The sequence below is a fragment of the Cucumis sativus genome, chromosome 1 (assembly GCF_000004075.3).
Source record: "Cucumis sativus cultivar 9930 chromosome 1, Cucumber_9930_V3, whole genome shotgun sequence".
Lineage (NCBI taxonomy): Eukaryota > Viridiplantae > Streptophyta > Magnoliopsida > Cucurbitales > Cucurbitaceae > Cucumis > Cucumis sativus.
The window spans coordinates 11,741,754-11,754,143 of record NC_026655.2 but is presented as its reverse complement, the minus strand read 5'-3'; the positions used below and the strand labels follow the sequence as shown (position 1 = coordinate 11,754,143).

Here is a 12,390-nt window from a genome sequence, read left to right as displayed (position 1 = left end):
ATATAAGCATTTTCAATTTTTTTTTTTTTTTTTTACTTTTTAATATAAACACATCGACAATTCCTTACTCCCGACTGTAACCATTTTTTTTTTTTAAATTAAGTCTATAGATACTATTTTCACATCCAAATTTCTTTATTTTTACCTTCTTTTCACTAATGGTTTGACAAATTTTGAGAACAGAAAATAAGTAACTTTCAAAAAATACATTTTGGAATCTGAAAAGTTTAGAATTTGACTAAATATTCAACCATTAAAAAAGATGTAAACGATGTTGGAAGTCACATTAATGAATTAATAGACTTAATGTTTTAAAAGAAAACTAAAACTAAGAATCAAATAGTTATAAAACGGAAGACTTGACTCACCAAACAATAGCTTCACTTATAACTAGCTAGCCTAATTAATTGCAAATCTTCTGATCTCATGTTCTCTCTAAACTATTTTCTGTATCTCGAGCAACATATAGTGTCTGTGATTTTCAATTGGTTTCGATGCAAAATCATCATTTGAAGATCGAGATGCTGTTTTATCCTAAAAACAATGTGGCGATCAATTTGTCTGCACAAAGAGAGCAAAGTCATTATTATGGGAGTGATAGGGTGATCAATCTATTTGCACAAATAGAGGAAAGCTGTGAAATGTCTTAAAGAGATCGTGATCCACGACTCATCCATACTAGTTTGTTTCTGTTTTGCAGTTTCTAATTTTTCTAAGCAACATAACTAGACGGTTTGGTCACTCAACGATTTTGACAGTCTATTCTATCGGTTAGATAACCAGTAGGCAGAACGAAGTGCAACAACAACATCATGGAAAGACGTTACAAATTTACATTATTAGATATAAAAGAGAGAGTTTTAAAAGTATTTCAAATTATGGCATGTGTAGATTTTTAGTTTTTAAAAATTGTTTGTACTATTTAGTTGTAATTGGAAAAATATATTGTAAAAAATAAGTACAAAGTAGGATGGTTTTATTATTGTTATTATTATTATTTGCAGTATAGGGTTGATTAAATCTGATATTGGCACATTTTTGGTATAGAAAGGAAGAAAAAGGAAAAATGGAAAAAATGGCTTCCAAAGTTTTTGGTAACTTATTTAGTAGTTAATATGAATTATATTTGGAGAGACCTACTTAGGATGAATATTAATGAAGGAATTTTTGTTATTTGAATAGGAGTTAGCAATCATAACCACGTCTCTTTTGTTAATAATAATCATATACTAAAAGGCAAAACCCGAAGTGGCACCTACATATTTCTCAAATTTATTATCTCATCACAAATTTCCTAAGTTTCCCCTTTCTCTCTTTCTCTCTCTCTCTCGAAAATGAACGGCACCCACACATCCATTCCCATCCCCGACCACGATCCAAAGGCGCCGCTTCTTTCCGACGCCGACTCTCCCGTCCACCGCTCGGGCAGCTTCCGGTCGACGGTTAAATCCATCTTCAACCTTAAAAACTTGTACGTCCTTCTCGGTCCAGTTCTATGCGCCGGCGTGTGCTACTTCGTGAAGCTGGATGGGGCTTCCGGTGTGGGGAGCCGGAACATGCTGGGGGTGTTGATGTGGGTATTCACCTGGTGGCTGACGGAAGCAGTGCCGATGCCGGTAACGTCCATGTCGCCACTGTTTCTATTTCCCATGTTCGGAATAGCGGCGGCGGATGAGGTGGCGCATTCTTATATGGATGATGTGATCGCGTTGGTTCTTGGGAGTTTTATTCTTGCTCTCGCTGTTGAGCATTACAATATTCATAAAAGATTGGCTCTCAATGTGAGTTCTTAATTCACATTTCTTTTTTGTTTTCTTAATTTTTCCTTTAATATATAATTTCGTTTGAATAGCAAATTATTGTTTTGATATTGGGAGACACTATTTTCCGCGTTCACTCTTACTTTTGGATAACTACTCTTTTGTTTTTATTATTTTCTTACCTTTAAATTAATTGTATTTGATTTTTTTTTTTTTTTTTTTGGAAACGTATTGTAATAATTTTTTAAGTGATTATTACAATTTTTGTTAGTTTCCAAATGATTAATAAATAAAGAAAAGAAAATTAATAGGTCAGAGAAATGTTGGTTAAGATTGATTTTAAAATTGGGTTCATAAAGAATTCAAATGTGAATATAGTTTTAAAAAATAAAAAATAAAAAGTGGTCAAATACAGTTTTATTAACTAGTTTTGGTCCAATTAGGAGTTAAATTTGTGAAGCTTAATTTTCAAAACTCATACAAGTTGTTTTCCATATTTAAAAAAGTGGTTTTGATGAGTTTGAAAGAGTTGATAAAGCTTAATATTAAGAAATTAGAGGAAACGAAGGTTTGATTACATGGAAAATCAGAGAATCCAATTGAGAACAAGTTTGGCAAGAAAAAAGAATGGAGAAATGAATCCCATGTTACAATGTCTCCCTCAATCAATTTGAACCATTGAATAAATGTTCAGGTAACTCTTCTTTTCTGTGGGGACCCACTGAACCCACCACTGCTTCTTCTCGGAATCTGCGCCACCACTTTCTTTGTCAGCATGTGGATGCACAACGTCGCCACCGCCGTCATGATGATGCCCGTCGCCACCGGAATTCTTCACCGTTTTCCGATCGGTTCTTCCCGTTCCCCCGCTGAGACCAACTTCTGCAAGGCCGTCATTTTGGGGGTTACTTACGCTACCCCAATTGGAGGGATGAGCACTCTCACCGGCACCGGTGTCAATCTCATACTCGTCGGAATGTGGAAGAGCTATTTTCCTGAAGCTGATCCTATTAGCTTCAATACTTGGAGCTTTTTTGCTCTCCCAATGGCTTTGTTAATCTTCTTTATTTTTTGGGCCGTCTTGTGTTTGATGTATTGCCCCACAGGGTCTGGACCTGCGCTTTCCACTCATCTTGATAAGACTCAGCTTAAGAGAGAACTTGACGCATTGGGTATGTTTTCAATTTGAAATTATGTGTGTTTTATTTGTTCTTTCTTTTGAGATTTTTTTTTATTGAGGGAAATTGGATTGTGAAACAGGGCCAGTGGCTTTTGCTGAGAAGATGGTGTTGGCTATTTTTTCGGTGTGCCACTAAACTCTTGATCTTGACTTGTTGATTTCTTTTTTTTTTTTTTTTATCTGAGTTTGAGCGTTCTGATTGTGGAGAAATGAAATTTGAACGAGCTTTGTTTTTCTTACAGATTTTGATTTTCTTGTGGATGACGAAGAACATCACTGATGATATCCCTGGTTGGGGATCTCTATTCGATGGCCGTGCTGGTGATGGAACTGTCAGTGTGAGTACTGCTCTTTCTCATACCTTGTTGCACATTCAAACAATTTCCTGGTTTAGAACATAAATTAGCTGAGACAAGTTCTCTGTTCAAATTATTGTTAGTAACGTTGATAGTCACACTCACTCGTTGAATCTTTTTGCTATCATCCAAGCCTACGATAGATGGATAAGTGTTAATAAGATTTATCGTATTCTATCTACTTAAGCTTATGGGCTTAGCAGTAATTTAATATAGCATCCAAGGAAATTTGGTCGGTTCAGACATTTGTAACCGACTTTTCCGTATAGTACACAAATTCGCAACCTCTCCTATTTAAGATTAAGATTTTGGGGATTTTAATGCTGATTTCGAACTATTCTTAGTAATATTGATAATCAAGCTTTAGTTTTTCTACTAATGCCTAAGCCTAAGAGTGAAGGAGAAGGGTTGATAACACAAAGAAAAGTTTACATATATTATATCCTATCTAAGTTTTGATTTATATCGTATCCAAGAGGAAGTCTGGTGGGTTCAAAGACCTGTAATGTTATTTCTCTTTCATAGTGTAAACTAATTTTCAAACCCACGGATTTTAAAGAAGTAGTTTCCAAGCCAAGGAAGAACATTTGATTAGATTATATTCAACTCTATAAGTTGTTGACGAGTTTTGAACTCCACAGGTGATGATGGCTACGTTATTATTCATAATCCCGAACAGGAAGCAAGAGGGTGAGAAACTAATGGACTGGAACAAATGCAAGAAGCTGCCATGGGGGATTATATTGCTACTAGGAGCGGGATTTGCCATAGCAGATGGGGTGAACAGGAGTGGGCTTGCGGACATATTAGCCAACGCATTGAACTTTCTAGAGAAAGCTCCATACTTAGCAGTGGCCCCTGCAGTATGCCTTGTAAGCAGCCTCATCACCGAGCTTGTGACATCAAACAATGCCACCACGACGCTGGTGATCCCAATCCTCATCCAAATAGCCAGCATAATGCATCTCCACCCACTCTTCCTTATGATCCCGGGTGCCATTGGCGCACAGTTCGCATTCTTGTTGCCCACTGCAACCCCTTCAAATGTGGTCGGGTTCAGCACTGGCTATATCGATATTCCGGACATGATCAAGATTGGCTTGCCTTTGAAAATCGTTGGCATTGCTGCTGTCTCCCTTCTGATGCCCTCGCTCGGTACTTTTCCTCCCTTTTTTCCTTTTTTGCTTTTCGATTTCGTCTCTTGCGCTTTAACCTTTTTTAGTTTAGGATTTTTGTTTATGGATGTTGACTCTGGCTGAGATGGTAGTATTTCTTAGTGAGTTGAGATGAATTTAGAGGAGGAATTAAGTCATCCAAACCAGGAAACTTTTTCTATTCTTTCTCCAAAACTGCCAAGCTTGCAGTAATTTGAAAATTTTCTCTCCTAAAGGCCTTCTTTCTTTTACAAGTCTCCAAGTACTAAGGCATAAGTTTGCTATCAAGTATTAGAGACTAAGTTTGTAGTTTTTAGACAATAAGGAATAGATGGAAAGAGACCAGAACAAAAAATACTAAGATATATATTTAAAGTTGAAAGTTAAAGATTTGGGGTTAGATTGAAACTTTTCCAATATTAAGGACAAAACTGAAATGAACTACATTCATGGCATTTTGTACACGTTTATATGGTTTCTGACTTCTCCTATCACTTTATGCCACGATTCACCACATTTTGTCTACTTCCACTTTCTTGTTTAGTTTTTAGAAGTGTTTCCAAAATTCAAATCAAGTTATGAAACTGAAAGACGTTTTCAAAACTTATTTCTTTCTTTTTAGAGTTTGACTATAAGGATTCACATATTTAACTAGGAAAGATGAAAACTATATTTAAAGATATAAATCATCAACTAAAAATCAAACACTTAACAAAAGGTCCTTTTAAGTATTTGGTTTCGATTTCTTCCCACTCCACCAGTTCTGAAGTTTCAACAAAATTACTAAAGAAAGACATAAACAGCATTTTGTATGTAATCTAGTCTACATTTCTTTTTGGGGTATATATTTAACTGATACAGTTTGATTCAATTCTGTAAGTTCTAATACAAAATTGTATTGGCCATTGGAATTTGCAGGAAGCTTAGTTTTTGAGACAAATAAGCCAATGCAATGACTGCCAAATTTGAAGGTACTTGCTGTTGATTTTTGAGATATTTACCCATGGAATCAGAAATCACCTTATATATATATATCCTTTTTGTTAATCAGTTATATTATTTATTGTCTTCAAGTTTATGCATAAATTAAAGTAAATACCTGTGCGTTTATATAGGAGCATCAGTTTCTTCTTCCAAAATATGTATAGAGAGATGGCCTCTAAGGAAAGGAAATGTGGTGGGCATTGGTGTATATATATATGTGTATACCATTTGTAAAATCATATTGTAAGAAAACATAATTTGAGAGTACAAGTGAGTACTGTTTAATGTTGCAAATGCCTACTTGTGTAACCATTGAGTCACATTAAAATATAGGGTTTTTGAAGTATTTTTCATAAGTTAGTAAGTTCTTTTTTACAGCAGTAATTAAGCATTTTCCCCCCACCAAGATTCATATCGTTAAGAAAGTTTAGATGCATAATAATAGTTCGTACCTTGGAAGAAGGAGGAGATGAGAATGCCCGGCAGCCCCGAGGGGACATTTCCAATCGAAAGATGCCTAAATCTTACTAATAAGTAAGTATATAACAATAAATTTTAAAAGCGGTAATTATAGTAAAATGGATCGGTTGATAAATTCATACTAGTGATTGAGTCTATTACTGGTATAGATTAAATTTGTGATATCTATTACTAATAGATTGTGAGAGTTTTATTACGTTGCAAATTCTTGTGTTATATTTGGATATGATTTATTTGCAAGGATCACTTTTAACATTTTTATAAGAAATAAGAGGTAAACGTCCACGCTACATCTTATGCAACATTAGGGATGACTAAAGTTTCGTATTTGAAGATTGATTTTAAATATGTTTTCAAGGTTTTTTTGCTCTTTAATTTTATAGGGATGGTCGACATTTTGAATGGCCAATGTCATTCACCGAGCTTATAAAAATCAATAACAAATATTTGCTAGACACCGATATTCTTCTATCTAAGCATTGATAGACAAGTGATAGAAGTGTATCCGTTTCTATCATTGATAGAATTAAATTTTTTTGATATAGCTTATAAATATTTTAATTTACTTTGTTATTTTTAAAAATACCCCAACAAAAATATGTTTGAAAGTAATTTTGAAATTACTAAAAGTTATATTTTTCATATTCAAAATCATATTAAAAAATATATTTAATCACTTTAAATCAAATTAATATTTAATTTATACACTTTTAAAAGTTTATCATAAATTTTCTATTATTTCAAAATCACTTTTAAACGTAAACGAATGCATATATCATAAAGGCAAAGGCATCTAATTCAGTAGCAAACGTATCTATTTCAATTCTTTCTATCTTTTGTAAAGAGGGTGCGTGTTTCATGTTTCTTTCTAGCTCCTACAAGAGAAAAGAATGAAAGGGTCGACTAGCTCTTTCTTTCCCGAGTCTCCTTTTCGAAGGAGAAAGGGCTTTGCATTCTTAATTTGGTGGCATACCATAAAAAAAAACATGTTAATTATCCATGTGCACCATTAAATTAATTGAAGTTTAAAGTGGCAAAACGCAAGGAAGGCAAACACAAGAGGCGTGAAAGAGCGAGAAAAGGTGTGAGAGCAAATGATTGAGGGAGAAAGTCCATAGTATGTAAGAGCATTATTATATTGTACTCGATTTAGTTTAGAGTAGTGAAGAACTCTACCATGTGAGAGCTATTATACAAATCACACTGATTAATAAGAAAAACTTTTTAAAATAGCAAAATAAATTAAAATATTTATAAACTATAACAAAGTTTATGATTCTATCAAAGTACAAATCCAAGAAGCTGAAGTCAAAGAAGCAATGAGTGTCATAATAGAGTTGTATCGTCTATCGTGTATAAATCCAAGATTCCAAAATTTTGCTATATTTCAATGAATTCCATTTCATTGTAATCTGCAATCAACAAATTTGAAAAAAAAAAAAAAAAACAAAAGAATTGAAAAACTCAACCAAATTTGATCAATAATCTCCTTTGAGATACTTCCAATAATTTCCTTTTGAAAGTACGTCCGACCCCACAAAAGAAAGAGGGTTATGGTTCATCTTCTTATGTATAGATAGAAGATATCTAAATATATGGTTACAATGTCACAACTCAAACCATACTATCAACAAAAATATCGAAGTAATAAGAATAGGATGTGAGTTTGTTACAACTTTGAAATTTTCTTATCGGAAAATATTATTCTCAACTCCTTTTATACTATCAACAAAACTTAAAACGCAACGGTGGTTAACTTAAACGTCAAGTATAATAAATATATACCAAAACGTTTATTAATAACAAACGTTTGATACTTAATTACAACACTTTGACCAAACAACCAATGCCTTATTTCCAAAACGTCTAGAGTCATCTTATCGCAAATCCTTCAACCTTCTTCTCTACTTGGCCTAAACACCTAATCCTCAAAGATGATTTTTTTAAAGAATGTCTAAAAGACTGAGATTTTATGAAATCCTTTTCGTAATACCTTTTCATAAACATCATTTCGCATAAATAACATCAAATAATTTCATCTCACATAAACATTTCTTTATGCTTAACATACTCACAACAACAATTTCACACAAAAACATATTAGTTAACATTCATTTCTTTCGCCAAGTATCTCGAATCGTTTTATACGCTTGGTTTCATTACCTCGCGTTTGACTACTGTATCAGCAACATTCGAGAACATATAGATTCATAATTGTTGCTCATGCCGTTAAGTTTTATACGTTCATTTCAACACATAAGCCAACTTCTTATCACCATGGGGTTTGGACACCCCATGGCGACCTTGACTTTTTATGTGCACGTAAAAGTTAATATCATCTCAAGGAATCAACTAATGATTTGAAAACCATTTCATAGCATGAAAATCGTAATCATCAAATCAAGTTTTAACACTTTCTCATTTGAAAAACTTTCACAGCTTCTTTTTTAAACATTTTCTCATTTGAAATCATCTCTCAAAATAGTAAAGTGGAACCACAAAACATTTAAGAAGAAAACTACTCACCACACTTTATCAAAAATTCTTCTATTCCTTCTCTTTCGTGGAGAGGGAAGAGACATTTTCTTAATCTTACACGTTAACCCTTATCGAATCAGATTTGACATTTTCTTAGCAAGATCTTGCTTCTCGCCTAACCCCATACTGCAAATAACTTTAACCACAACACTTTTTGCAAATAACCTTATCGCGTAGTTATATTTTTTACAAGAAAACTTTCTCGCGAACTAACCAACTTTTACTCACTTAGAACACTTATCGCGAATTTAAACTTCAAGGCTTCCTCGCAGACTTCTTCATTGCCAAACTCTTGGTTCTCATCGCGAAGACTACCTAAACGCCTAGTCGTTTTAAAACTTACGCTTTCTTCTGAGAGCATTTAGACTTATAGATTCTACTGCAAACCATTCTTTTCTCAAAACTACCTTGCGAATTAACTTCTTAATCGCAAAAATTATTCTAACAATAAAAGATTTTATCGCTTAATCATTTCCACGCATATATTCAAAGACCAATTTCTTTAGTAGTTTTAGCCAAAATTTTACTTTCTATACTCGAATTAAAAACAAATCTCATATATGATTTTGCTGTGAGGTGTGATGTCACACCCTAATCCACAAGACAACAAAAATGCATGAAGTAGTGTGATTATGACGCGATTTAGCTTAAAATTTGCAATTGGTCTTATCATTAAGCTTATTCTCAACTTCTTTTAAACTATCAAACAAAACTCGAAACGCAAGTAGTCAACCTTAAACACCAAGTGCAATAAATAAAAATGTACATTTGATCAAAAATAGGTGTTTGGTAAGAACATACAATTACAACACTTTGACCAAATATAATTAACATTTATCAAAACTCTTTAACGTCTAGTGGCTTTCTCAACTCGCCGCAAGTCCTTCAACTTTCTTCTCTATTTGGCCTAAATACCTGATTATGGAAGATGACATTTCTAAAACGTAAGTCTAAAAGACTTAATGAGATTTTATGAGATCTTTTAAAAACATATCAAAACATATGTAATCATTTTTACAATAAAGTTAGATTAATTCACAAATCACATCAATATTCATTTCACAATAAACACCCATTAGTCAATTAATCTTTTCGCTAAGGATTCCGAATCGTACTTTACTCATTACCTCGCGTTTAGACCACTGTATCAACAACGTCCAATAACATACATATTTGTCCTTGTTGCTCAAGTCGCTAAGCTTTATACACTCCTTTCAACACATAAGCCAACTTCTTATCACTATAGTTAATTTATTTTATTCAACCACTCAAAAGATATTACATAAATGTTCATCCCAATGTTTCAAACTTTCTTTCACAAATTGCTAATATGTGCAAGACCATAACATGTTTAATATATGAAACAAATATATGTTTATTAGCTTAGAAGCATTTATTAATTTAAAATATGTGCAACAGTTCCAAGACAATTAAGCATTTTAAAAATTGTAGCAAACATACATAAATTAAGCATTTTGGTATGGTTTATATTTCAAGTTATTTTAAAAAAATTATCAAATAATACATATTAGATATGGTTAATAATAATTTAAAAATAAAATTTAATCATCCCCTATGATTGTGCTAATCATAATTATACACATATTTTGGTTGGTTTTTATTTAAAAAGTTAATTTATTGTGCCTCTTATATCGAATAATTATTTTTTTAATGTTCTATTTTTTAATTATATAAATATTCATATTTACTTTGATTAGAATTTTTATATATTTTTTATTTTGTATGTTATTGTTTTTGTTGAAGCCTTCCTTTAGCATAATATTGTGTTGACTTTCTTTACGTTATCCTTTAGCATTACTTCTGATGACTTTACAACGGTTAAAGATTGTGGTGGATGGTAGATGAATTGAATTGTCCCGATATATCAATTACTATACGGTTGATGTATACGTTCCTTTATCAACTTCGTTTCAAGGTTTAAAGACATAAAGAACTTGATTAGGAAGGAAAGTGCAAAAGAACCTGATTACGAAGTAAATAGATGTAAAGTCGTGTGAAAGCGGTACAGAAGTAAATGGCAGGTAAAGAAATAGGCGAAGAAGATGAAGATCAGATGGGGAACAGACGTGAAATCGGTGATTTGGCGGTGAAGAAATATTCGAGGAAGATGAAGAGATGAGTTTCAAATGGAACGAAAATTTCTTGGTTTCAAATGGAACAAACAGAGCTAAACCGACTGAAGTCCAAGAATGATTTGAACGTTTGTAGAGGTTAGGATGAAGCTTCCCATTAATAACAATATGTATAATTTTATGTTTTGAAAAAATTATAAATTTATAGAGTTTAATTGTATGTGGGATGTATTATTTAATTACAGGGTATATGAGTTTTAGGGAACAATTGTATTTAGGACTCAAGTTTTTCAATTGGGCACGAGCATTTGAGGCATTGTTCCTCACAAATACTTTAAGCATCGCATAGACTCGTACCTAAGAATTTTAATTTGAATGCTCACACATAATACTTATGGTTAACTTTATAATTTGATCAAATCAAATATATCTTAATAATCAAACCACAAACAAGTAATTCACATATATGGTTTTAATAGAGCTAGTATTCACATTCTTCAAAATTTAGCTTTAAATACTACAATAATAAGTAGGGTCTTTATTCTTCATCTTCTTCTCAGGTCTCCCTCTTGTAAATCCTTTATCTTCTCCTTCTATAACTTTATCATCCTTCCCTTCCCATCAACATTTCAATCTTTTCTGGTTTAGGATTTTGTTAATCTCTTGATGATCCATCTACGGCTTTTCAATCGCTTCTCTTTTGTACTTCTCTAACATTTTTTTTCCTTCATTTTGTTGTTTAGATGATCTATTGCTTTCTTGTTGCTCTTCTTTAAACCAACGAGTGTGACGTCTACGATTTTGGTTCTAATCCAACTTGGGGCATGGTTTATTATTTTACAGTAAATACTTAGTGGGGAATTGACAAAAATAGGCCAAAAATGGGGTAGATAAAGACTTTTAGGATTGATTGTAAAAAGTTGACATATAGGACAAATTGGAGGTGAAATGACGAAAATACCCTCATTTAATTTCAATTCACATTTGCTCTTCTCTTCTTTTCCAACCTCTCTCTCTTCAATGTCATTCACCTGAAGGAAAAAAACAGAATTTCGAAGGCAGCCTTATTCTCCTCTCCTCATAGATTACGTAAAGGGAAAAAAAAAAAGTAAAATCCTTCTGTTGCAGTCTCATAGATTACGTAAAGAAAAAAGAAAAACTCATTTGTTGCATTTCTCCTTCTCATAGATTATGTAAAGGAAAAAGAAAAAAAAGAAAAACCCATTTGCAATTCTTCTCCTCTCTCAAAAGTTTGTCAACTTTTCGCTTTACTTCGGTGTCGTTCATCATCTACTCCGGCGAACATCTCACGCATTGTGGTTTGTTTTAATTTTTTTTTAAATCCGAATTTGAATTGTGTTGTGTTACATGTATATATATTTGCATCTTAAATGTATAAATCAAATATTATTTTTTATTGTTTCAAGTTGATTTAGGGTTGATTTAAGGTTGTTTTAAGGATGTTTCAAAGGATGTTAGCAATTTATTATTATTATTATTTTATCTCGCAAACATCTGGTAGACATCTCACAAACATCTCGCAGACATCTCGCAGGTTCTTAAATTGAAATGTTTAATCTGAAATGAATTGATTTAGGGTGACTTTTAACTATTGTTTTTTGTATCTCGCAATATCCTAAACATTTTGTAGCTGTCAATATTGTAAACATGTAGGGTGTGACTATGCACGTTTTATTTAGTATTTACCTACTATTTTTTAATAAACTTTGTTTATGTGATATGTCAAATTCCAACTTCAAATCATTTTTGCAGCAATTGAAAAGTATAAGGTGGTTTAAGGATGTCACATGTTCCCATGTTAGTGCGTTACGGTGGTACGTGGGA

At 32.7% G+C, this 12,390-nt stretch overlaps 1 protein-coding gene across 2 annotated transcripts; it reads left to right on the top strand.

The window, feature by feature from the left end:
* Window positions 1-1,243: 1,243 nt before the first annotated feature.
* Window positions 1,244-5,814, top strand: LOC101219398 (tonoplast dicarboxylate transporter). Of its 2 annotated transcripts, XM_011656735.2 has the most exons (7): window positions 1,244-1,781; window positions 2,455-2,932; window positions 3,021-3,064; window positions 3,183-3,278; window positions 3,938-4,451; window positions 5,369-5,421; window positions 5,566-5,814. In XM_011656735.2, the coding sequence occupies exons 1-6, from the start codon at window positions 1,335-1,337 to the stop codon at window positions 5,404-5,406; spliced, it is 1,617 nt and encodes a 538-aa protein (XP_011655037.1). In that variant the 5' UTR covers window positions 1,244-1,334; the 3' UTR covers window positions 5,407-5,421; window positions 5,566-5,814. The 2 variants fall into 2 exon arrangements, with proteins under 2 accessions (XP_011655037.1, XP_004139542.1); XM_004139494.3 differs by having other exon boundaries at window positions 1,246-1,781; window positions 5,369-5,814.
* The last annotated feature ends 6,576 nt before the right edge of the window (window positions 5,815-12,390 follow it).